The 26956-nt window shown below is 39.7% G+C and overlaps 1 protein-coding gene across 5 annotated transcripts in view; it reads right to left on the bottom strand.

The window, feature by feature from the left end:
• srpk2 (SRSF protein kinase 2) overlaps positions 1-26956 on the bottom strand; it is an 84440-nt gene that overhangs the window by 55718 nt on the left and 1766 nt on the right. The window contains exon 1 of one of the 5 annotated variants that reach the window (XM_074677582.1): positions 2124-2835. The exons of the other annotated variants lie outside the window; for them this stretch is intronic. Coding sequence (XP_074533683.1) covers positions 2124-2161 — 38 coding nt within the window. The 5' untranslated portion in view covers positions 2162-2835. Of the gene's footprint in view, positions 1-2123; positions 2836-26956 lie in introns of those variants that run through there. 5 annotated transcript variants of the gene reach the window in all.

Raw genomic sequence — 26956 nt, 5'->3', positions numbered from 1 at the left:
AGATGTTTGGTATCTGTATCAAGCAAGAGTTATCAACCCAGATGTCCACAGAAGTCTCATGCTCTCCTTTGACTCTCTGTGCCCTTTCCAGCTTGTGGCTTTCAGATCAAGCTCTAAGCGTTTGGGTATTATCAACCAATCTCTCCCTGATAGCATTATTAGACATCTATGAGTGGACTTAGAGAGGTTATGAGAAATAATCTCCTGACTACTTCTACAAACAATCCTGTTTAGATACCCCAGTCGAGCTGAGATAGAAACAAAAAGGCAGTTGCAGGTATTGTTGCTGTTGTCACATGAGATGTTTTAGCCGTTCGAGTGGGCAGCATTGTGTGTATGAGTGTAGCTCTTTGTTGCTACCTGTCATGCAACAAGAAGCTGCTGCATTAGTCTTAATTACAGTCAGACAACTGTGACCCAACAAAAGAGGTAGAGAAAAGCTAGCCAAGTGATGAAATGCTCAAACTTCAGCACACCACAGCAGCCAGATGATGCTGTGTATTCATGTGTGTGGAGATGCTTACTGCCCTTGTCCCAATGTGGAAGTATGGCAAGATCAGAAGCCTTTCTACAGTATGACAGTATTTATTTCTGCCTCCCTGGAAATTAAACCTCACTTCATTTCCATCCAAATCTGCCAATGTTACGCTGCCGTCCTCTGTGCCCAACTGTCCATGTAATAACGCCTGATATTGTTAGTGCCCATTTACTTCTGCCTATCTGTGTTGCCCACTGCGCCGCATTTCGAGTGTGCCAGTCTGGGGCCTGGCGCTAGCTTGTGTGGATGGCAGCGGCTCTGCCTGATCGTACTTGGCACAGCATCAGTGGCTACCTGAGTCATCCAGTCTGCCTGCTCCTCACCCTCCAGCACCCGTCAAATCGAGCTCTTTCCGCATTTGCACACTGAAAGAGGAATGTGTGCTGTGAAGCAGTTTGGACACACAGCACCAAGGCTTTGACGTCTTGATTCATTGCTTTGAACAGAAATGGAAATTGCAACGGTTTTCGTTCCCTTGTTATTTTAAGAAAATGAAAACACAACCCCTTTTTAATTGGTCAAGTTAGGGCTGAAGTCACTTAGACTTGTACAACAACAGAGGTTTTCTAAATCGGGGACATCAAAGCAACTCTGTAAGAAAAAAGAGCTCACTTTGATGTTGTAAAACTAAATGAGGGGCGTCTTATTAAGCATAAACAGCTACAAATGATTAAAGAGGTCATTAATCTCCACTGAGCAAGCAAGGCCAAGATGCATCAGAGCTATGGCTAGCCTAGCTTCACGTGCTCCCCTTTTATAAATAAATCCTGTCCAGACATTTTGTGATGATGCTAGCATGTGTGTGTCTTTGTCTGCATGTTTTAATTAGCTCCAGCTAGCCACGTGACTGATGAGGCCTTATGACTTTGCTAGTCATGCTTCTACCACCGTCACTAAACGGTCCATATCATGCAGATTCCTCAAGCTGGTCAGAATGTAGCAAAACTACCGATGTGTTTCAGCTAAGAGTTGTGAGGCGTTCAGAGGTGCCATTGTTCAGTAGTGCTATGCACTGAGGTGCGTCATGTGGCGAGCTGTTGTCTTGCATCACTGCTGAGATGCACTGCTGCTGCTAATGTTGACGTGTGTTGACACTCTTGCTGTGTAAGCTATGTGCTCCAGCACCATGAAGACACAGTGTATGTGTCTGTATGTATTGGTGTGTATGAGTGTGTTATTGTTGTCATAGGAGATGTTGCAGCCTCCAAAGGCAACAACAGCAGCAGCAGCAGCAGCTACGGCTTGAAGGGGAGAGAGAAAATTTCTTAAATGAGGTTCAGGCATGTTCTGTTCTGTTTATCCTGAAAGACAGCATGTTCTGTTCTTCTGCACCCTGCAAAAATTGAAAGAACGCAATTTCTTCTTTCTCCTTGCTACAGCTAGACTGCTGTGACCCAGACAATAGAAGAAACCAGCTCAGGAACCTCAGACAGAAAGAGAAACAGAGAGCGAGGGCACAGAACATGGAGGTGCTGAGGGGGTTGGTGGTTTTAGAGATGGAGGAATACAAAAAAAGAGAAGAGCATGCAGCTGTGCACAGGTTTATGGGACATATGGGATAAAATGATAGAGAAGAAGGTGTTACCTTTCAGGGGACGAGGATTTCTCTGAGTTCACGGACATGAGCGGTGCCTGTTAGCCGCTCGCTGGCCGAGGGACCTCAGGAGACAGCGAAATAGAACAGAATGCTGCTTTCTCTCTGTATCTTTGACTCTTCTCTCCCTGTCTCTCTCTGCTGTGTGTCCTGGGTAAAGGAGAGGGTTACTGCCTACCCTCCTCCTCCTCCTTCTTCTTCTCCTCCACCTCCTCCTCGTCCTTTTCCCTCCTCCTTCTTCTCCTCTCTGTGTCTCTTGTCCTCTCACTCAGAGGAGAAGAAAGGATGGAGGACAAGGCTCCGCAAAGGATAGAAAAAGAGCAGCGGCTGTGCAGTGCACAATCTGGCTGGATGTGCGTGTTGGTCTGCCTCTGTCTGATAGCAAGAGCAGCAATGTCAGTCAGGCGCCCCTCCTCATGCCCCAGCCTCCTTCCACCCTCCCTTCCTTCCTTCCTTCCTTCTCCTCTTTCACCTTGCCTCTCTTTCACTGTCCCTGCTTTCTCTGAAGCTCCTCTTCTTTTGTCTTCCTCTTCCTCCTCTCTGTATCCTTCCTCTCTGGTTGAACCGGGTGATGAAACGAATACACAGGCTCTGGTTCCACAGTGTGTGTGTGTATGTGTGTGTGTGTGTGTTTCTTGTCTATATCCCTCCCTTCCTCCTCTCTCAGTCTAGCTGGCTCTATCAGGCCTTCTGCAGCTCTGCACAACAACAGAGCCCAGAGCGAGCAGGAATGTTCCATTCCTAACACAGGCAGAGGGGTGTCGGCTGGTTGCAGCAACAGAAAAATTGATGCCTCTCTCCTCGAGGTGCTCTCTCCTCCCCCTTCGCCCCCTCTGAATAAGTCTGTCTCTCTCTCCTCCTCCTCTATCTCTCTTTCTCGCTCTCTCCCAATTGCCTTATTACGACATCCTGTATCTCAGGGCAACGCCGCACAGATCTTCCGTGCTCTCTCCCCCTCTCTTCTCCTTGCTATTTAACATCCACCCTCCTTTTCTCAAAACCCCCAGTCCCACTGCTCTCTGCTCTGAATCTAAGGTGGTGTTAGCGTGTATGTTTGTGTCTCATCCACTTCAGCCTCCATCCCCATCCGTCTCTATTTTCTCACCATCTCTAGAGGCAGATGGGTCTGCTTCTACGTGAGTGAGCAGCTCACAGAGAGGTAGCCAGAGGGTGTGCCATGATGGGGGTCTGTCTCCATCTCAATCTGACCTCAATAATGGCGTGTGGCTGTGTGGCTGTATGGATGTATGCCTGTGCGTCTACATGAATGTATGTGTGAAAATGCTCAGCGGGGGATGAAAGAGGGCATCTTTAGGTCAGAGTGGAAGTGAAGTCAGAGAGGTTAGAGGAGAAAAACATACATTAAGTATTTACAGTATCTAGAGGTACAGATTTAAAGCATTACATTTCATGAGCTCTTTTTTTATAAACTTGTCTACTGATGACCTGTAACTATAGCAGGCAGATCGAGATGGGGGGGGGGGGTGTTAAGATATGGAGGAGCCTCGGATCCTTTAAATTTTCTATAGAGACTCTGCAGCCTGACGATAAATCCTGCAAACCAAAAGAATCACTTCAACTTTTCTCCAAATGTCATTATAGGACATCTTCTCCCTTTTCTCTCCCTTACTTCACGAAACCAAAGAACGCTCAAAGATAGAGATGCATCAATCAAATTTTTCTGGTTTCGATGCCATTACCTATACCTGGGCTTTGGTATCGACCAATACCTATCTAATACCAGTGTTAAACTAGAAAAAGCACTCAGAGAGCACAGACCTCCACCAAGCATATTGTGATTGTCACGCAACACTTTAGTCCTACTTTAATGTTATACTTCCTTTCAGCAGACTGTCTACTACAATTTGGTGTTAGTTGCAGGTTTGTACAATAATTTGTTACCTTACAGTGTCGAAAATTATGATGACCCAGTACAGATTTCATGTTCTGGATCTTAGTATCCCCAATATTGCCAGGATCTGGATCGTACTTTTACATCTGTCAGAATTTATGGTGACCTTTTCTTGAATTGTTTTGCAAAGCAAAAACCATCAAAACAGTTCTTCAGAATGTACACAAGTTCTTTTCAGATGTAAACTTTTATAACCTGTTGACTGGTAATGCAGCAAAAAATAAGCAAGTTCATCAGAGGCAATATTTTAAATCAAGTAGGAAAAAGGGCTGGAAAAAAAAAGCACCACCGAGCTTTTTGCCTGGATTGGCACCATGGATCTCTTCCAAAACACTGATAACCGATATCAACGATTGGTTTCGGTGCATTTCTACTGATGGATCTTTCACCTGTCAATGGACAATCATCTTTGTAACTTCAACTAACTAAGAATGAACATTTTTCCATTAATCAGCAACTACTAGCTCTGACAACAGAGAAGTATTAGGGCCAGGCATGAGGAAAAACACAGTGAGGAAGATGTGTTTTTTGGTGTTACTTAATCTACCTTGATAAAATAGTGCTACTGTCTAAAATTGAATTAAATTGAAATTTTAAAAATTTTTGTGAGAAAAAAAAGCAATTTTGAGCAAAGAAAATCAAAATTCAATGTTGGAGAGGAAAAGTCTAAGTTTGATATAATTAAAAATTCATCTTTAGGAAAAAAAAATAGGCCTGCTTTCAGTGCGACATTAAGGGCACTGAGCTATTGGGGTACAACATCTTTAACACTTGTAGTACGCCCTAGTTCATTGCATTCCAAAGCGGGGTTCAGGACACCCTGGGAGGTCGAGAAAATCTGATTTTTCACAATTGCATATTTCATCCCGCATTGTGAAAAAGTAAATGAAATTAGGGTTTACATTTTATATAAAACTATGTTAACAGAAAATGTTTGATATTTTAATTTCTTTATCACCATGACATGTCTGTGGTGAGTGACTAAGCCAGGACAATTATGGTACCAACAACAGTAGATTAATTCAGAAAACACAGCTATGCAATGTGCACATAGGTCATCAAATTTCTATCGATCAGCAATATTCCCACAGCAGGGGGTTGTCTGTCTCCAGGAAAGCTATTTCATGGGGGTCAGCGTCCAAAAACACATTTATCAAATTCTTCTGACATCCATTTGATGTGAATGAAAAGAAGAGATGACTGAGGTCAATTATTTGAGTCACATTCTAAAACAAGTGACTATAAAACTTCTGCAGAGTTCCCTGATGTTAGATAGATAGATAGATAGATAGATAGATAGATAGATAGATAGATAGATAGATAGATAGATAGATAGATAGATAGATAGATAGATAGATAGATAGATAGATAGATAGAAATGAAGTTGTTTATTTTGCCTCATCTGCTGTGGGTTACATTTCAATAAAATTTATATTTCATAACTAACATCATTGCCATATGTTTCGCTATCAGACGCCAGCATAAAGACAGAAACAGGAGCACAGGAATTCTCTTTCTCTCCTCTTTCCATACAGTTCCACTTTCCCACATAAAAGGACTACATTAGGCACACATGTCTCAGAGCCAAACTATTGTCCTCATTCTCTGTGGATGTGGGCCAATGGGGGGTAAAGCACACACTGGGTCTTTGCGCATCCAGACATCGAGGGGAATATTGAGCTAATGTGAGAGGGGGGACTCGGCTATATGTCCATTTATTTTCCATAACCTGCTTTTTATTTGGGGTCATGGGAGAGAGGGGGAGGGGGCCTGGAGACATGTCATGTTTGTAAAGAAAAGGGCTCAAACAAAGCACCAGTTTATCAGCAACAGCATGAACAAACATGGGAAACAATATATCCACATGTGCTGGTATTTCATTTAAAAAAAGGAAGATATGATCAGTGAGACGACAAAGCAATCCTGTTACCTTTTTTAAACGGCAGAGGGCACCATTAGCAATTCATTTGACGTCATTACATATCATGTGTCTGTGGCTGAAAAGAGACGCACATTCAGAATAAGATAGCCACATTCCACTGTTGTAAACAAGTGAACGATCTCTGTTTTTCTGCTTCTGGCAAATGAGTTGAGCCATGTAACAGTGACAGTAAGAGAGATGCAAAAGCCAGCCTTACATGTAGAGCCCAACCAATTAATCGGTCGGGCCGATTAATTGGGCCGATTATGCCTTTCACCGATTAATCGACATCGGCCAAAATGTAGCCGATTATAAAAAATTTTGCTCCGCGGTAGGGATGCACGATAGTGTATTTTTGCCGATATCCCATATGCCGATATAGCGAAACCCCTTTTGGCCAATACCAATACGATATCACAAGTTTGTTTGTTTTTTTTCACTGGAAAGAAAGCTAAGTCTATCCTGTACTGGAATTTATATGTTACTCTTATTGTGACGGTCTTATTTGTTTGAGAAACACACATAAAACAAGACAAAAAACATTTGATTTTACCATAAGAAATGTATTATTTTTTCAAACTCAAGACATTCATTACTGAAATACAGAAAAATAATTTCTTTAGATCACATGAACTTTAAATGTACAATGCATTTTCAAACATAACCAAGTTGCATTTGATTATTTTAGAGGTACTGTAACAACCTGGTGACAGACACAGAGCCCTGCAGTGCAAATAAATGAAGTGCTACATTTTATTTAAGGAGCTTATTTTTCAGATAGAAAATAATAATAATCCTAACTGAATAGCATCTTATCGGCTGTGCCCATCGGCAGAAATGTTCATATCTGCCAATACCAATAAACGTGTTTTTAAGCTTTTATTAGCCCATACTGGTATTGCGCCAATAATATTTTTGTGCTGAAAATGATTTCTGTGATTAATTTTGTAGTGATTGTGGACACAGGAGCCTAACTGTCTGACAGAAAAGAGACAGAAGAGCAGAAGAAAGCGAAACGGGAGAGTGACAGAGCATGAACTAAAGGCTAAAACAAAAGCTAATCTGTTTGTGCTAATGTTCATTCCAACCCACATGCAGCAGTTATTCTGCAGTGGTCTGTTCAAACTTGGGAGTCAATCAATAAAATGTAGAGTGAGGTTACGTTAGCTCTGCTTGGTAGATGACTGGCAGGACATAATGAGGCTTCACTAACCTTACACGTTACGGACATGTTTCTGAGCACCTGGCTGTAGCAGTGCTAAATAAAGCTGGCTACTAAAAAAATAAAATAAATAAAAATATAGTATTTTTTCTATTCTATTACTTAACTGTGCTACAAAGTTTGCTTGTTTTTGCTTTGCTTGTTGATAACATAGCTAAGCAAAAGTACCTTACTGGCTGGTGTTGTTACTGATAAAAAAAAAATGTTCTGAACAAAGAAAAGTAGTGTTCAAAAAGATACAGTCTCTGTTCATTTCCAGAACAAACACACGCCTTATTAAGAGTCACGTCCTAAGTCTTAAGGGTCATGTGTACTTGAGACCCCAGGCCAAAAGATGTTACTACAGTCTAATCAAAACAGATCCTCCTTACAGCATCTATAAATTTGTAACATTCGTTAACATTTGTTTACTTTCACAGAGCAAACAAATGGTAAATGAGTTAGGGAAACAAGCCCCAGATTATGTGACAATCACAGCCATGGGAAGTCATGGGTGTCAAACCTTCAAATGAGACCCCCTGAATATGATGGATGTTGTGGTACAATCCTGACGTCACCTTTCCAATGAGATAACTGCCAAGTGAGAGACCATCCCCCCATCCCCAAAAATGAAAAGCTCATTCACGTGAGGGAAAAAAGACATACATAGGCACACACACACACACACACACACATATCCTTATCACAGGATATTCTCAGAGGCTGTTAATTTCTAAATTCAAAAACTGACTCTTGTTCCATTTTCAGCAGCAGAAAGAGGCAAAAGAAGAATAAGAAAGAGGAGGAGGGAGAGGAGATGATGACTCTCATGAGCAGATATATTTTGGGAGCTGGTATTGAGGCTGCCGGTAGCTATCTTTAAGCGGCCTACTTCTCACTGCCTGGTGGATGCTAGGGGGAGAGAGAGGGGTTTGAAGACTGCAAACACACACACACAACCACACACACACACACACACCCCACTGTGAAATGCTTCTGGACATATAGTACACTGAGAGGAGTCACAGACAGAAATCAGTGTCTGACAGACGAAGAAGATGCTGCTCCTTCAACAGTGACTGTGCTCTTTGTGTCAGCAGCCGAGTGGCTGCAGTCTGCAGAGAAAACACTGCCCCCATGTGGGAAGACACAGAAGCACACCCAGTTGCACGCACACAGAGCAGCTTACGTTGAAGTTTTCAAGCACCGAGTGTCCAGATTGATTGACAGACTGATAGCCTCAGGTCTGCCTTACAGCAGCTCTGTTTCTTTTCTGCAGACTTCCATATGGTGAGCATTTGTCAACGTCCCATAACGTAGCTCATGGAAACTGTATGGAAATCTGCACATAGATCAAAATTTACATATTTAATAGGAGGAGCATTTTAGGCTTTTACTCTCTGCTCTGAATGTAGGGACTGATTTCATGAAATTATTAGAGTCATATAAACACAAAGCCTAAAAATACTGAAACATCTGACAAAATTAAAAAAACACAGTCTGAGGGCAGGTTGCACAACCAGTTTTAAACATTTAAAAAACAACTCAAACATGGTGCGGTCAAATACAGTCTCGTCAACTGTTAAGAGGACAAAGGAACTTCACACAGACACACACACACACACACATATAGAGAGGGAGAGCACTGTTACTGGTCAGTGTTGAGTGCTCGTAATTCATGTGGACATACACACAGGTAAGCAGCTTGCACTTTCAGTGCCTCATTACCCCTGAGAATGCACTCTACAATGCCACGTGTTAATGTGTGCACTTAGCAAGCTGCAGGATGTGTGTGTTGGGCAGTAGGTGTGAGAAAAAAAGAGACACAATTTGTAGAGACACAAAGTGAGTGAATACCAGAAAAAGAAAAAAAATCAGTGAGATTATGATTCAGCAGCCCCAGTGCTCTTGTGTGTGCTTGTGTGTGTCTGTGAAGGTGGGCGATAGCTCATTAGCTAAGTGGTGTGTGTGTTTAATTGATGAATGAATGACCTCTGCCCTCTCTTTCTGCACTCTGACCTCAGCTGCTTCACCAGGCCAACATGTTTAAATGGATTTCATCACACATGGGGTTCAGCAACACTTAGTATTTCCTGTGAACCTAACACTCTTACTGCACAAAGTTGATATTCGTGTAAGGCCTTAAAACCTATAGCAATATGGTAAATCACGTTTAATCACAAGCTGTTAAAATCTGTAGAGAGGGGAATATGTGTGTGTGTGTGTGTGTGTGTGTGTGTGTGTGTGTGTGTGTGTGTGTGTGTGTGTGTGTGTGTGTGTGTGTGTGTGTGTGTGTGTGTGTGTGTGTGTGTGTGTGTGTGTGTGTGATAGGCACTTTATTACCATTTTTTTTAAGCCATGACAAACTTATATTTTTAACTTTTGTTTTAAACTTTCTACCTCAAACAGAAATGTGTACTGACTTGACTTTTTATGTTTTGCCGGTCAAAGAAAATCAATAAAAACATTTTAAAAAAAGTTAAAATCTGGCCTAAAATATAGTTTTGTAGGATGTGAATATAGTTTCTATTTTTCATCCCATTTTTTTCATATTAGTAACAACAAATGCCTGAAGTGAAGTCTTACAATTTTTTTTGTTTCTTGTATGGATTCAAGCCACACCGATGAAGATAAAACTATACTTCAAATGCTTCTACTGCCACTGCAGACCAAAAACAACAACCATAACCATCTCAGATGTAGAAAACAAGTTAAGGAGTTAGTTTTAAATTTTAGGAACATCAGCAAGACCCACAAACACAACTAATTCATTATTATTATTTTTATTATTATTTACTTATTAATCTTTTTATGATTTAAACTTTCAGAGACAAATTTGTAGCTTCTTTTTCTATTTAAATTCAGTTGCAACTGGAAGTTTTCACAAGCATGTTGAGCGCCAATAAAATGCTGACTCTACCTTTCAGTCAGCCTACAAACAGGCACAGAGGTGAGCCTCAGTTACCTAAAAAAAAAATCCAGCTGAGCAACCTTCCAACTCACAGTGAGGCAAACATATGTTCAACTCCGAGCCTTTGTGTTGTTAGAGGATGCATTATAGACAGTTTATAGTAAAATCAGCCTCATACAGTGTGAACTGACGAGGCAATGAGCTACAAAAACCAACATGTTTTTTAAATTAGGCTTTGGTTGCTTCTATTGTAAAGTTTGTCATTTCCCTGAATGAATTAATAATAAAAACACTTTACACAGAACAGAGAAAAAAAATCCTCAGTTTTACTAACTATACTCTAAAAAGTCTCTTAAGTTACTGATTAACTCTCTAATGTTGTTTCCAATGTGGTCTCTAAATCAATACAGAGCTCATTCTGCAGTGTTGTTTAAGTATCAACATTTATTGACTGCAATTAAAATTTAATGATCAATAAGTGCAACACTAATTATGCATGTATGCATGGCAATATTGATTTTAAGGTCAGTTAAATATTGAAACATTTGAATTGAATTAACTAAAATTACAAAACCAACTCAATTAATCGCAGTTTTGCCTTTGAGTGATTTTGCCTTATTCACACGTAAAAAATGGCTCCTGCTCTGATTGATCCATTGACCTTTGAACTGGAGGAAACAGAACGGCCTGTTTCACAACCAAGCACTGTATCAGGGCACCATTTACTGAATGTTTAATTTCATGTTACTGAATGTTTAATATGAGTCAAAGTCCATAAAGAGGTTAAAAAAAAAAAAAAAAGACATGAAAGCTGGTAAATAAAGACATTTTTGCGCACTAGAATGAAGACTTGAATAATTCAAGTCACTTTGTAAACCTGATCATGGAAGGAGCTTAGAGTGCGTAAAAAATATTGTTTTTAAAAAGTAAACATGAAGTCTAGCTCAAGATTCAGTCACTTCTGTCACCTACAGTGAACCCTTTTTTACTCTGACTAAAATCTGGGACATGGATATCCTCTGTTGGACACAATAAGAACTACACTCCTAACACTCATCCTGACTCAAATGTACTCTTCACTTTCAGAGTCACTTTACATTCACGGTGGGACACAGGTCACCAGAGGTGAGTATAAAGAAGCACTTTGGGAGGCCAAACAGAAAGAAACAAAATGTTCTCATTGTTTTGTATTTTTTCACAGAGCAAAACAAACAGCGTCTGCCACAAGCTGAGGGGGCGACAACAATGAGTGCCCTGTGTTTCCAGTGTGACCGGCCCTCTGTGATCAGAGGAGAGAAAGCAGTCCATGGTCACCACCAGTGAGCATTACGTCAACATAATGAATATGATAATCTGCTTTGTTTATATGAAGCGCTGTAATGGGGCTGAAATAGCCTGAAATCATTGGTTAAATTTCAGATTGCAGAGTTCATGTTTAGACTAAATGGGGCCAAGCAGCAATCACACCAAAAAGGCAGTCAGGGATGGATGCAGACTGGAAAAAATGGCTCACATTTCAACACAATTACAATACAACATTAAGGAGTATAAAAAACCCAGGTAATAATAGCTGAGCAATTTATAGCATTAGAAATAGGGTTAGACAATGTATTGCAATGTTCCCAAGGCAGTATCAGCCTAAATACCAACAAGTGTTGTGTTCCCCAAATACAATAATTAAAGGGCTTGTTTTATAAAAATATACAAACTTTCCATCTAATTTTACCCCGACACCATAACAAGGGCTATCAATCCAAGAGCAGAGTGAGAAATGGAGAAATGTTACTTAATAAAATGTTTTTTTCTCTGTAAAATAGTAGTTTAATTGAAACCAAACTATAAAATAAAAACAGTGATGCAACCGGAACCGGAAGAGTTGACTGATTTGGGTAGTTTTTAAAATTTTGCATTCATAAGTTTGCTAAACACAAAAGTCATTGCTTGACTGAGTATATGCGACCAGATGGAATTTACCCACCTTTTTATTTATAACTACACGACTTAAATCATCTAAGCCGTTGATGCTTGTGGAGCTAACAGGAACAGGCGTGGAAACAGGGCTGTATGAGGACACCAGACTGCTCAGAATTGACTGAGCATTACTCAATGTTGACAAGAGCAGCAGCAGCAGGCCTCCATAAAGCAGAGCAGATACATGGGCTATGAAGGACACACAGACAGTACACACATGGAGCATACACACACACACTCTCAGGAGAATAGGGTTAGAGTGCTGTGAGAAACAGAAACAAACACCTTGTGGCCAGATGGAGACTTGATAAAATAAATAAAGCAACCTGTAATAGAATCAGATCGATGATCAGTGCTTATAGGTGATCAGCTGGGTTACCTGTCAGAATGTCGAGCAGTATCATGCACTAAACCACAATGATATCATGAGCAGAAGTTTGGCTCCTAGTTTTACTGTTGCAGTTTCTTGTATTGAAAAGGTATCTACATTTTCAGAGGGGTAAAATATCTATGATTAGCATATCATGGTTTTTAATTGCGCCAATTACTGTAAATTAATGTTTTTTTTGTAGTCTGCACACAAAAATATTAAGTAAGTAGGATGTGGAGGAATTAATTTACATCTTTCTAACCTTGTTGTGCTGAGGGTTAATAAATATGATAAGAGAGACAAGGATACACAAAATTGAGCAGCAGGAGATTATCCACCTCTGTGTTCCTTTACTCCTCATTTCTCAAAATCACATTTTACCGTCATCTTTTGAGAAGCATAAATTGGATTTGGTCGGACGATTTCTCTGTCAATGCACCTCTTGATCAAATTAAGCAATTAAGATTCAAGAAATTGAGGGGGAAAAAAATTATTAATTCGCTTCAATTTTACAGAAACAATTGCATGCAGCCAGCAACAAGCCAGCAGGCTGTCTTTCATTACTCATTTTTTTCACCCTGATTTTTTGCCTCTCAGGCAACACATCAGTTGTCCTTGTGTGTGGTGTTAAAACCATAAGTAATTAAAAAAGTCTTTCCAGTCCCTCTTAATAACTTTTTTTTATTTTTATAACTTGTTTTATATATATATATATATATATATATATATATATATATATATATATATATATATATATATATATATATATATATATATATATATTGGAGCCCAACCGATTAATCGGGCCGATTATGCCTGTCACCGATTAATCAACATCAGTCAAAATTTAGCCGGGATTCTGTCCCTCCTGCTCCTGTGTGTCTGTGTGTTGTGCTGCACACTGCCTGAGTGCCTGCCCCCTTCGTCCACCATTATCTAATGTAAGACTACAGAATGATGTTTTAACATCCTGTTAGTTGCTTTTTTGTGAGATAAACAGAGATAAATGCTACTGTTAATTCACGCGTCTACCATTACCTAATGTTAGACTATAATACTGCGTTTTAACATCTTGTAAGTTGTTCATTGTGTTTAAAGTTTGACTTCTTTATTTATTATTGTGTTTACAGCTTGTTTTATTTATCATTAGTTTACACTACAGTTCTTATGTTGACAGTTTTATCATTTCAGTTCCTTGTTTTAATTCAATAGTGTTCTGTTTCTGTCTTGAATCATATGGGTATTATAATGATTTGTGATTATATACATTATATATCCTGTGTATATCAATGAATTTATTATATATATCAGCCGACATATTGGATATCGATCGACATATCGGATATCGGCTTTTTTTTGGCCCCAGTATCGGCATCGGCCCCAAAAATCCCATATCGGTCGGGCTCTAATATATATATATATATATATATATATATATATATATATATATATATATATATATATATATATATATATATATATATATATATATATATATATATATATATATTTATATACACACACTTTATAACACTGTATTCCACCATAATACTGTATAGAGCTGCCAATTAAACTCTTCAAGACTCGAGATGATTTTAGAGCATTATAGTCTATGTCATCACAGGTATTAGTTAAACAGAACCTGCCTGGTTCCAAGTGGGAATGTACACAAATCGAGTCATTCAAAACAAACAAATAAATCAGATTGAAGAAATTAAATACTCCTGAAGATAAGAAAAGACAGAAAAAATTTCCCTTGCTAAACAAGACTGACTCAGCACAATTTTCCAGCAGGTGGCAGTGTAGAGTGACTGAGCTGTGTTCAGCCTCCCCGACTGTGAAAAGCTCCTGTCCTCACAGAATTACATGCCCTATTAATGCCTTCCCTGCCTCTTCCCATGATGACCCACCAGCCTGCAAGCCCAGAGTTGGACCACACTTCAGAGAACAAAAAGAAAAAATCTTCACTTCTTGTCCCTTGTTGGACAAATCCTATTTGGACTTCACACAGTCTGGACATGGGAATCCATTCTTTTGAAATTCACTCTCCTTCTGTCTCCTCTTTCAGGCCGATTGACTTGGCAGATTTGCTACGATCTTACACTGTCTTTGGCTGACATCCTGGGAAAGCAGGAGGAAAATCCTTAAGCTTCAGTTTTCTACATCAGGCACACATCTAGGTTTTTGGGAGGAAGCAAATTCAACGGAAAATAAAATCTTTGAGTCTATTAAAGACAACAGAAGAAGTTCATACAATGAAGCCAGAGTAAAGAGCTAAAGCAGGTTTGAGAAGTGTTTCTGGAGGATAAAAAAGAAGCATTACAGGCAACCACGTCATTCTCATCACCAGCACATCTTACAAAGTTATTATTCCTGCAAAGCTACATTTGAAACACGTGAAGTGTCCTACTTCAGTCATTTATTCACTTCGACAGGCAGCCAGCAGTAACACTGGCACTGTGGTCACAAGGGAGGAAATTATTATCACTTAGACATCCCAGAGGAAGCATCTGATATCAGTTTACAATTCACTACAATAAATTATCCGTGAGGGTGAATAGCCAATCCATTTAAAGCATAATTAATGTCCACTGCCCACCTCTTGTGAGGAAACTACACAAGAACTGTGACGTCATAAAAACAAGAGTATCAGGCAGAGAGTGACAACTTCTCACAGGGTTAATCTAATGAGCAATAACTGTGGTATTAAACTGGATCCAAATAGGAACCTATTCTCATCTGTCTGACAGCGGTAGAGCCTGTAGGAGTGATGCGTCTGACAGTTTCTGATGTAGTCAGAGCTCAGGGATTAATAACTTAAAGTCATGAGTTTCTTTGTGATGCCTTGCCATTGTTAACAGTTGGACAAGAAACTAGAGTAGCAGAATAGAATAGAGTAGAAATAGAGGATGGTGCGCTCATACATGTATGACTGCTTATTAGAGTGATAAAAGCAAAACTGTTCCCAGGTGGATGACGTTATGTTTGCATTTTGAACGTAGACTTCTCCACTTTTCAAACAGTAAGATGACCTAATGGACATGTGGTTGAGAGAGGGGATGATTCCTGGTGACTGTAGAGGATGTCTTCCATCAAATTTTTAATCCCCCTCCCAATCTGGAAGAGTGGAACAGATGCAAGGTCACAGTGCTGATGATCTCTGACCTTTGGGCACCCAGTTCAAATTAGTTTAAGCCACAAATCAAGTTATTGAGTTCACAAAACCTGGGAAAGATGGATGGAGCTTTTATAAACCAGGCCGTAATAAGAGGTAAGCTATCAGATCAATTCAGTGATTCTTCTCAGGATTGAATGAATCATGTGTCAATTCAGAAACATGTGTAAAAGTTAACTACATCAGCTGAAGGTAATTAACTATGTTCAAGATGGCTTTTTGGCTGAAATGGTCTTTTTTGTTCCTTAAAATGAGGATTGAAGTCACAGGCCATCCAATCACAAAAATGCCACGTTGCCCATCCTTAGATCTTAACTGCTTCTTGAATCCAGAAGCCTTTCAAGTGTTTAATGTGTACAAGGTCAATCAATTCTGCTCAGCTGCCACTACAAAAAACAGGACTGCAGGCAGACGATAAATCAGCTTCATCTCGTAGGCTTGACATAACAAATGGAGGGTGTAGACGGCTCCTTTGTGGCCTTTAGAATAAAGTTTAAAACCACAAACAAGGCACTTTCCCCGCTCCCGGCCCTGAATCAAGTTGCTCAAAGCAAACAGTGTGAATTGTTGCCCTGCAGGTCCGACTTGTAATGACACATTTCAAAGTTGATGCCAGTGACTCTGGATAAATAACAGACACAAACCTGACACAGCTTCTAGGTTCAGCTGCTTAGCATTCATTCACAGATGCATGCTTCTCCCTGGTGTCCAACACAGCAGATTTCCCCTCATTTCCTGCCTTTAGCTGCCCCGTGGCATCCTCTAATTTCCACTGTCCACTCTCCTTACTCACTCTCCCCGTCGCTTGATTTCTGGATGCTATTGGTTGGCTCACACATTCTCCTGCTCACGCTCTCACTCTACCTCCCTCCTATTCTTTATCTCTGCCCCACCTCTCTGGCTTTCTGCATGCCTTTCTCTGTTTTTCTCTCCCGTTTCCTCTCTACATGCAGCTCACATGCTCTGCTCTCAGCACCGGCCATCAGCTTCATCCAGCCGAGCTGCAGTATTGATGAGGGAAGCACTATTGGCTGAGCGCTACAAATCTACTCACCAAAGATCGAATCTCTGAGCTCTTCCTCATGCCTGCAATATATTACACACTCGTCGTCAACCGACCACAGCTCACTCCTTACGCTAGGGCAACAGGCCAACTCTTAGACTGCTAGGATTCATCCCCAGATACATTAGATGGACTCCCCAACTCCTCGGGGGATCGATTCAATCTATTAGCAGGGAACCTTTTGCTTACCGCTTGCCTATCAACAAAAGATCATCGATCAGCAACCGCAGGCTGATCTCACCCATGATGACACGTATAAACCAGAGAGGCACTCTGAGAACCCAGACGTCCTCCAAAGTCAATAATCCACTCACATCATCATTGAAAAATGCATTTCTATCATTCCTGAGGCATTTTATTATCTACAGTTGAAGCCTTGGGTTTTTTGGATATTATAAGGCACCAAACTAGCAGATCCAGACTCCAGACCTGAATTTTGCTAACAATAAAACATTTAACACCAAAGATATAACCTCCTTTGCAGGAACAAAAGCAGCGTGTTTACTAGGGATGGGTACTCGCCATTGATCCCATTATTCAAATAACATTTTTTCACTTGGGCACCTGTGTAAGCGCTGCTTTTGGCGACGTAGCCTGAACACATAAAGTATTAGATGTGTCTCCACCTAAATTTTTGTCCTCACCTAACTGAAAATACTTGGTAGGGAAAGCAATTAACAGGATATAAACATTTGACTTCTCTGCCCATGGCTTCAGCACACCGAGCCAGATTTCAGCAAAAACAGCTGTTTTACGGCAGCTAAAACTCTCCGGGAACATATTATCACACCAAAAGCAAAAGCACAACAAAAACAGAACGGGCTGCTACACCTGCAAAATGTCAGTTAAGAAAAGTGATGTCTGGAAGTATTTGGACAAAAACAATGAAGTTAATGTGCAGAGCAACATGTGTGGTGTAAACTTGCATGCCACAGAACAAATAGTTTGCTGCTTAACCACACCCGCTCTAAGCAACAGGCAGTCTCAGAATAATTTGCTAGCCCTGTTAGCATATGTTGTTGGGACTAGCCTGTTGATAGCCAAAATGGTAAGTAGAAAAATGCTCCCATTGAGTTTTGTGGAAAGTGAAGGCTTTAGAGAGCTGATGGCGTTTGTCGGGCTAGAGTACAAGTCACTGCCATGGAGAACAACCTACGAGAGTGGAAAAGATGAATGTAAAGTTTTTATTTATGGTCCGAGAGGTCCATGTCCAACAGATCCCATTTTGGTTCATGGTTAAAAAAATAAAGAAATAATCTGCGAGTACTCAAGTACTCTTTCATCAGATATTTAGAGTAATCAAGTACAAAAATAACTGTAAATTCCCATGCCTACTGTTAATAGTTTTGAGGTAGCACATGTCTGTAGCACCATTTAGGGTGAGGACAACAAAACGCTGGATTGTTTCTGTTTTTACAGGGCAGATGTTGGTCTCAGTAAGTGCAAGAGGTGCTCTAACAAAGTGATGTAGATCAGCTATTAGCTTTATCTCAGTATTTAACAGATGGAAATGACGCATCATCTCATTGTTTTTATAATTTCACTAAATGGGTTATAGAAAAACTGCAGTTCCTGAAGTGTCCACTTGAGTCTGGCTACAAAAGCCAAAGAAGGCCCATTAATGCCAATGCTATAATACCATTTAGCAGTTGCAGTTAAATATTTGCAGCCTGATGCAAAAATATTTAATATGGTCTTAATAGATAACTTTCTTGCTTTAACGTAATGTAAAAAATCTGTTTTGAGTATTTTAAGGGTACAAGTTTTGCATAATTACGGACAATTCAGGGGGGGCTGACTTGCTTGTCAGGTGAGCATAATGTAGCTGTTGTCATAAAAGTTCAAGGCTTCAAGTCTGGAAGTCCGAGGCAATGCAGAAGTGCTAAAATCTGCATTTTGTCGAGTGTCTGCTTGAGGCTAGCTCCAAAAGTAGCAGAAACCACATACACAACAAGCCATAGAAGCCATCTTCACAGCAGAAATAAACATGTTTGTGGGTTCATCCACAAGGACAAGGTTTTTTACACATCAAGTTAAACGTGAATGACAAGGTCATTAGATTTTATATCATTAGAGTTTAAGAGCACTTCAAGAGAATTTCAGAGTCTGTAGTTATTTATAACACATTAAAACTATATGTAGTTTTGATAGTTCTCAGGTTAGTAGATATAGATATCTATTTAAAGATGTTTAGGAAGGAGCAATTCCTTATACGTTTTTCTCATCGTGGCAGCCTCCAGCTTCAGTTTTCTGCCTTACGATGCCGGTAAATAATCCCTGTCTCATCTCTCCACAGTGCCCCAGCCAGCTGCCATTTCATTCAGTCAAAGACTACAGGCTGGGAAAAAAACTGACAAAAAATCAATGCAGTTTACAGTGCAACGTGTGGGAACATTAGTCAGGTTAGAGTCAGCTCATTTCATGCAGAGAGGTCTACAGTGCTGCAACGGGCCCTGCAAGCTCACAGATTTACATCCCAGGAAGAGTATTAGCATATAGACTCGCCAGTGCTCTGCTTGGGAAAGTTATGACTAATGAATGCTATTATACCGGTGCCTCTCTCAATCACATTCACACTTGTAACCCTGACATGTTTTAGTATGCTGATGCAGAGTCATTTAATCTAGGAAGATATTCAAACCTAACTCTCAGCCACTTGAACTTGCTATGAGTCATATAATAAAGGAGATACATTTTATAATCTGTATTCAAGAGTCAGATTCACTGTAACCAAGGGTAGAGTCTCAGGTGGAGACACAAGAGGCGGTGTTTTTTACAAATCGAAAACCTATGTATTAGGGTAAGTATTAGCAAGAACCTAACCCATTACGATACTTAGGTCATGCGATATATCACAATATCACATTATCGTGATATACTGTGATATTCTACTGACAGTTAATTATTTAATTGAAACAACTTTTCTATTTTGTTGTTTGAAATAATGAAAAACAAATGCTGTGTTTCATACATACTTTAACTTGATGACATAAAGTTTGTCAAGTTTGTCACTAAAACTACTGTGACATTTAATGTTGAAAAAAAATTATTGGTGAAACACATGGTCAGTTGATGAAACTGATAAATGTCAACTGGTGTAACCAATGTTACTCATAAAAAATCTATTATTGCCAAAACATGACTATGATTATTATCTTATCAGTCTACTACACTGTAAAATTAAACTTAAAATGATTTCAAACTAACTGACCCAAGAATTGAGAGAAAACATTTATGTTTACTGCATCAAACGCACACCATCAAGTTTAAGAATAAAATATTTTGAGTATACTTTCAGAGTGGAGTAGCTCTTGGGCGCCATCGACCACAGTAGAGGTGCAGAAGATTAAGGGGACATATCATGCTGATCCCTGATTTAATACTTACATATAATATAATAAATTTGAAAACAAGACCTTACACCCCTTGAATTTTCAAAAAATGAGATATTGTATTTTTTCTGATATCCTAGAACGAGATTTGATGCCTCTGAAAATAGGTCATTGCCAGTAGGCCGCGACATTTCGACCGTCGTGACGTCACAAGGATTCTTTCTTTTTACTGGAGTAATCTGATAAAGCAACTCTTCCTCTGTGATGTCAGTTAGTCACACAACCGCCACCGAAGAATACACCCACCAAGAGCCGAGTATCCCCCCTCAGATGCTGAATGCAGGGACTCTGCTCTGCTGAACAGCTCGGCTTTACATGGTGAATTAGCAGTTAAAACACTGTAGTTTTAGCAGACGTCGTAATACTTGCGAGAATGTGATATTGGCATGCTTGTTCTGACATGCACTGTAAACCTGGACCACAATAATGCTGCGGTAATAACATAGTGACGAACTGACGGTAGAGGCGATCTTTAGACTCCACTTTCAGCATGATGGATAAGACAGACAGAGAAAAGTGAAGGAGCAGGATGGAGCCCTGTTATAGAAATAGTTTATTGGTGAAGTCTGCCAATATTAATTTCACGTATAAACTATGTTACAGTACCGGTTTGACTCACCCCACTGAAGCGTCCTGAGATGATCTGTGTCGAGGTGGATTTTCTTCCTCCTGAGCTGCAGAACCGTCCGGGTCTGACTCGGGGTCCAATACAAAAGGACGTATCCTACACTCTGCCATTTTATTAGTGCTATCAATGCCTTACGGTGAAGTTTTGGTAAACAGCAAACTCGCTCGGTCTGCCCCATCCAATGTGGCAATTTTGTAAATACTGCCATGCTGCAAAAACCGCCCCCTGGCTCTACCCCCTCCGCCCCTCTGATAGAACTGACCAATCAGAGCACAAAGGGCTGTGACGTTGCAAAGTTACTGGAGGTCATTCTCGAAACGGCGTGTTTCAACGAGATCTTCAGAATGGCCTAAAATGAGGATATTGAGAACGCTATTGTGGGGCAATGAAGGAACTAAATGACTTGTACTGAGGGCAGAAATGCTTTACAGGCATCCTAGTCTGGCATAGTGAAAAGGAGAAACAAGCATGATATGTCCCCTTTAATTGTACTTCCAACTCACCTAAAATATGAATCTTTATTTTAACAAAAATATCAATATCAAAAGTTGAAATATCAACATTTAGACCCTGATTTTGGTCAAAGTATCAGGATATATTGCTGAATCAATATTTTTTCACACCTCAACTACATTGTGGCAAACTCCCCTTCCATAGCTCGAAACTCCTGCATCAGTGTTGTGCTTGTACTCATGGTGACAGGAACTCACTCCTTTCTAGTTGCTCCTGGTTTACTCAGGCCTTACAGCCAGTGTTTCTATGACAACTTGCACAACAAAAGACATTCAGTCCATTTATTTTAAGTGAGAGCCCAAAAGAGAGGAACAAAAATCAAATGTCATGTTGTAAAAGCTTTGGCTCATGACTTAAAAAACCTTATCAGACATTGTTTTTTTTATTTGTGCCATTCCTACAGCAACCTGAAAAGTGCTCATGTTGTTTGTTTTAGTTGTAAAACTCACTTAAAAAAAGGCATGTTGCAAATCATCATCTGACTACATGCAGGATAATATCATTAGAGGAGTGTATTCATAAGAGAAAATCAAAAAGAGTCCTTAAATGCCACTGCTCCAGGCTGTAATATGCCAGTTTGGTCCTGTTCTGTGTTAAGAATATTCTGCTTTGATGGTGTTATCTCTTCCTCACCTCCAGGGCTTGTTTCTGTTTCCTTGTGCTGTATGTTTTGAAAAATTTCTCGGAAACTTATTTTCAGTATTGATCTTCACACATTTAACCTGACGGGGACGTCTTGGACGTCAGCAGAGATTAGATCTGATCTACGCATATGACAAAATAAAAGACAAGACTAACGGGGCATCTTACTTGGTGTCAGAGTCAAACTTCAATCAAGCACTACCTTTTGGGGAGGCATTTACTTATCAATATGCAAAAGTCTACAGCTATTCTTAATCCTCATACTCTCAGTCACATTTTGTGAATGTGTCACTTTTCAAAATGGAAGCCGAAACTTGATTCAATAAGTTGCTAAAGTCAATACTTTTGTTTTTTTTAAGCTCTGCTCAAACTGACTCAATATTCAGAAACGATTCAACTCAATTTCCTCCAGTTGTGTACAACTGATAATGACTGAACCAGGAGATTTGTGAAATGAAGAATTTGAACTAAACTTCATCAAAAAAATGAGTGCTCATATATAAACTTGTGTGATAAGAACTAATTTTCCATTGTGTTTGATAAAATAATGTTTTTTGACATGTACGTCATTTTTGGAGTTTGATCCATAGCGTTATAATAAAGGAGGCTGTGTTTATATGACCATGCAGACTGTCACCTTGGGGGGCTTTAAATGCTTGGCCGCCCCTTATGGGGTAAACTGGATAGCTGTGTTGTCCATCTGTACAAACAGATCGTGATTTGTCATCAAAAAAAAAAACAAGTCATTTATAAATCCTTAAATCAAGCTTAGTGCAAAACTAAACAGTTTAACTATTAATTCTCCCTGGTTCATTCATGTTGTCTGAACAGGACCTGAAGCACATTTGCTGTGGTGTCAAACCGCAGCAATGAGGTACCAACTACTGGAGAGGAGGACTTACTCCTTACTTAAGAGATTCTATTTGCTTTGAGTAGCGGCTGTTGGTATCAGCACCCTCTGCGAGTACCAATACGTAGAAACAAGAATGGTTTCTGCCCAATACCCGATACCTATACTTGCCAATCCACAGAAACATTACTATTCTTTTAATAGTACAGGCAAACTGTGGATCGCACAGAAAGTCAGGTGGCTTCGTCAAGGGTAAAAAGGGAAAAAATGTTCATTTTTCATTTTTTTCCCACTACAACATGATATTTCTGATGCTTCTCTTGAATATTTGTAATCAATGAAAAAACATTAAATCCAGCTTTCACGCTGAAATGTATGGGGAAGCTTTGGCTTAGTGTAAGAACCAGTCATCTCTTATCAGAATGTTTGGGATTCAGTCACAGCTCCAGCAGTCACATGCCAAAGTGTCTGTAGGCAAAACACTGAACCCAAAGTTTCCCTCAATGTTATTTAGCAGTATGTTAAGGTGTATGAATGAGATTACATTATACCGATGCCCCCTTAGCATAGCCACCTCTGCTTTAAGTGTGTAGATGATGTGTGGATGGGTGATTGAGAGGGGCAGAGTAAAAGTGCTTGAGTGGTCAGAAAGACTAGAACAGTGCTTTCCACATAAGTACAAGTCTATTTATGCTTTGTTTGTTCATATGACATGTTTTGATTTAAGAAGAACAAACAAACAAATATCTTTATCAACTTCTCTCTCAGTTTCACTGACACACATCTCTACAGTATGTATTGTATAATAGCAAAAGCCAGATAAGCACCATGAACTAACAAGGCAGTCAAATCTGTAGATGAGATAAAGAGATGAGATTGGGCTACTTGGAGCAGCAGAAGTCTAAACTTCAAAGGACAACAAAACTTAAAGTTGGACGATTTTTAAAGCTGGGAATCAAAGTGAACTCAAAGTGAACTGGGCCAAAACTAAGTTCAAAGCTTCTGCTACACACACAAAGAGAAACACACACAAACAGTCAATGCTGTTCTGTTTTTTCCATAAATCCAACAAAATAACACCAAGGCACAACAAGCGCTTACAAATCATAACTGGTGTCTTTGAATTTTGCTGGCATCGCCCCAGCCTGGGAGATGCTGTTTGGTCAGCACATTGGAGAGATGAGATAAAAGTTAAAAAAAGGTCTTTGAAGACTTTTAGCTGCAAGGCCAATGGATTGTTTTCTTGTTTACAGACTCCCTGCTCAGCAATTCAAGGAGTTTCACTGCAACATGTGTCTGATCTACTGCTTGAATTGAAGTTATCTTTAGGATGGAGAGCAGATAAATGTGTCATTTGTTTTCAATCCATTAGAGAATACACAACAGTACAAGAAGTGCTTGGTTGATTATATCTGATATACTTTGAGGGACAAGTAAAAGATGACAAATTGTCTTGAGTGCAATAGGGCTGCAGCTATCGAATATTTTAGTATTCGAGTATTCTACTGAAAATCCCATCGATTAATCGAGTAATCAGATAAAATACATTTTTGTTTAGTTAAAGAGCAGTTATTTATCAAATGAAATTTTTTCTCTTTAGGAAATAGAATTTTCTGATAAAGCATGTCAATAAGAGCACTTGCTTTGGTAGTTCCAAAATTTGTAAACACACTTTGACACATTTTTTGTGCCATGTACTATTTCATCAAATGTTGCGGACCCAAATGGCACCCGTTTTGTAGAATGACCCATTAGTCTCCAAACTCCAGAAAAGAAGCTAGATTTGTTGCTAGTTGCTATTTTGTATACGAGGTAGCTTGAGGGGTCTGAAAACTCTCTTAATATGGCCTCAGCTCTATCTGAAATACCACTCTTTGATCTTTTTTAAAATTAAACGATTCCTTGAGGCGGAGAAAATGACTCTAGTATTTTTTGTAATCGAGTACCTCAAATCATTCGAGGAATCGTTTCAGCTCTAGAGTGCAATAGCTAAACTGTTTCCAAGAGCATGAACTACAATACAAATGTAAACATCAGCATGTTAGCAAAGATAATGCTAGGCTGATTGGTCAGAAAAATATGAATGGCCGGTAAGTAGATTTGATCCTTTGGCATCTAAGAACTATGTGACAGTACATTAGATATTGAGGTGTTTCATTAAAGCCTAAAATGTCATCCTAAGGAGACAGGAGTCCAACCAAGTTCAGTTTCTGAGATTCTTCAGTATGGACTGGCTGACACAGCTTGCTACAACTAGATGAACCCACTCACAGAAGTGAAAAAAAACCCTTGTATGTCCAGGGAAACAACTGATGCATCCTATGGGCTCACAAGCATGGCTGTCCAAACAATTCCAAGTCAAAAGCACAAAAACACCAACCACAGGAAAGTGACTCTATGACATTTACTTTGAATTTGACAAATGGATCGCTATTTGGCTCTTTATGTACATCTTTCTTTAAAAGTAGGAAGCTAGAGGGGGACTGGAATGAATGGGTTCAGTCGTGGGAAGTTGTATGAGCTCCAATGAGAAAAGATCAAAGACAAGAGACAAGACACCAACCAAACCTTTTCCTCCTGAGAACACAGTGCTCTGAATGTAACGCTCTATCTGTGGCTGATATATGTGTGTGTGTGTGTGTGTGTGTGTGTGTGTGTGTGTGTGTGTGTGTGTGTGTATGTGTGTGTGTGTGTGTGTGTGTGTGTGTGTGTGTGTGTGTGTGTGTGTGTGTGTGTGTGTGTGTGGGGGGGTTCTCTGTGGTTTCTGGACACAAAGCTAGCCTCGGCTATGGGAAGCCCTGCAGCAGAGGCCAGGCAGGACTCTGGATCAAAGCAGATCACAACCCTCGAGCAGGAACTCTCTTTGAACAGGGAGAATGGGAGTAAGAGAAGTTGAAAGAAAGAGAATCGGGTGTTGAGATTTGTGTGTGTGTGTGTGTGTGTGTGTGTGTGTGTGTGTGTGTGTGTGTGTGTGTGTGTGTGTGTGTGTGTAAGAGAGGAGCCAGTGTAGGAGTGGGTGTGTCCGTCTGCCCTTATGCCACTATAGCTCTGATATAGAAAAATGTCTCAAAACAGGAGTGAAAGCATGTATCTGAGTAAAATTCATCCATCTGTAAGAGAAACAGCCAAACAGCAAGAAACAGAAACAGCAGGGCACAAACTTAGAGGCTGAAGTCTCCCATGTTTTTTTGAAACTCAAGTGGATAGCAAATCCTCAATTTTTTTCTTGATATCTTCCGCTGTGAATCGTGTGTCCTTTCCCAAATCTTGTGTGGCAGAACCGAGACTGTGTTTTTAACAAACTTGTGTTTCATGTAAATTTATATTTCAAATAAAGTAGCACAGGACGGAGTGATACTGGTCCAAAATAAACATTGTACACGGATTGTGTAAGTATATAAAGACTTGAACTACTTTCATTTCTGATACTTTTTCACATACTAAAGTGTAAGTATTGACAAATACCTACTTTTCTATCTTCCAAAGCTTTGACAAAAAACTGTGCCCTCAGCTCAGTAGTTTCAATCTGTTCATTATTACATTGAATTACATTACATCACATTGACAGACATAGTGGACTTTGACTAGGGATGCACTGATCCAACTTTTCTGGTCCCAATACCAGATAGAATATCCAACTTTGGGTATTGACTGATATCAATACTGACCTGATACCAGTGTTAAATAATAACCCACATGCCCTACTGTAGGATAAGATTGATAACATTCTAAGTAGAAGATTAAAAAATGTGTACATATGGGATTACTGAAGTTGATATTTATTCAAACTGTAAGTGTTTAAATGTTTAACAGCAGCTTGGTTAAACCAATGCTTTAGAACTTACAGAAATGACTATTTGATTGTAACATTGTAAACCCTGTAGATTAAATCATAATTTGGCATTTGTGTTAAGTTTGGACCAATCCTTTCCCACTGATATCCGATCCAGCTCTGAGGGGCTAGATCAGAGCCGATACTCAATACCTGGATTGGATCGGTTAATTTATCTTTGACTATAGAATACATTTGACTAGGGCTGCACGGTATTGGAAAAAACTGACATTGCGATTTATTTGGGGTTTGCGATATATATTGCATTATTAAAGATAGAAGAATTTTCGCCAGATGACTTGGATAGCTCTGTTTGGGAAGAATTTGGTTGACTCACAATGACACCATTGTATCCTATGATATCGTTTAATCCAGGCCAAGGGGGTTTATCTGTGAATAATGAAGATTGCTGTTCATGAAAGGGATCCAGGAGGCCATGTCTC

The sequence above is a fragment of the Halichoeres trimaculatus genome, unplaced genomic scaffold (assembly GCF_033239565.1).
Source record: "Halichoeres trimaculatus isolate MK-OKI-2021-1 unplaced genomic scaffold, fHalTri1.1 fHalTri1_scaffold_10, whole genome shotgun sequence".
NCBI classification, from domain to species: domain Eukaryota; kingdom Metazoa; phylum Chordata; class Actinopteri; order Labriformes; family Labridae; genus Halichoeres; species Halichoeres trimaculatus.
This window is presented reverse-complemented; position numbering and strand designations above follow the sequence as displayed.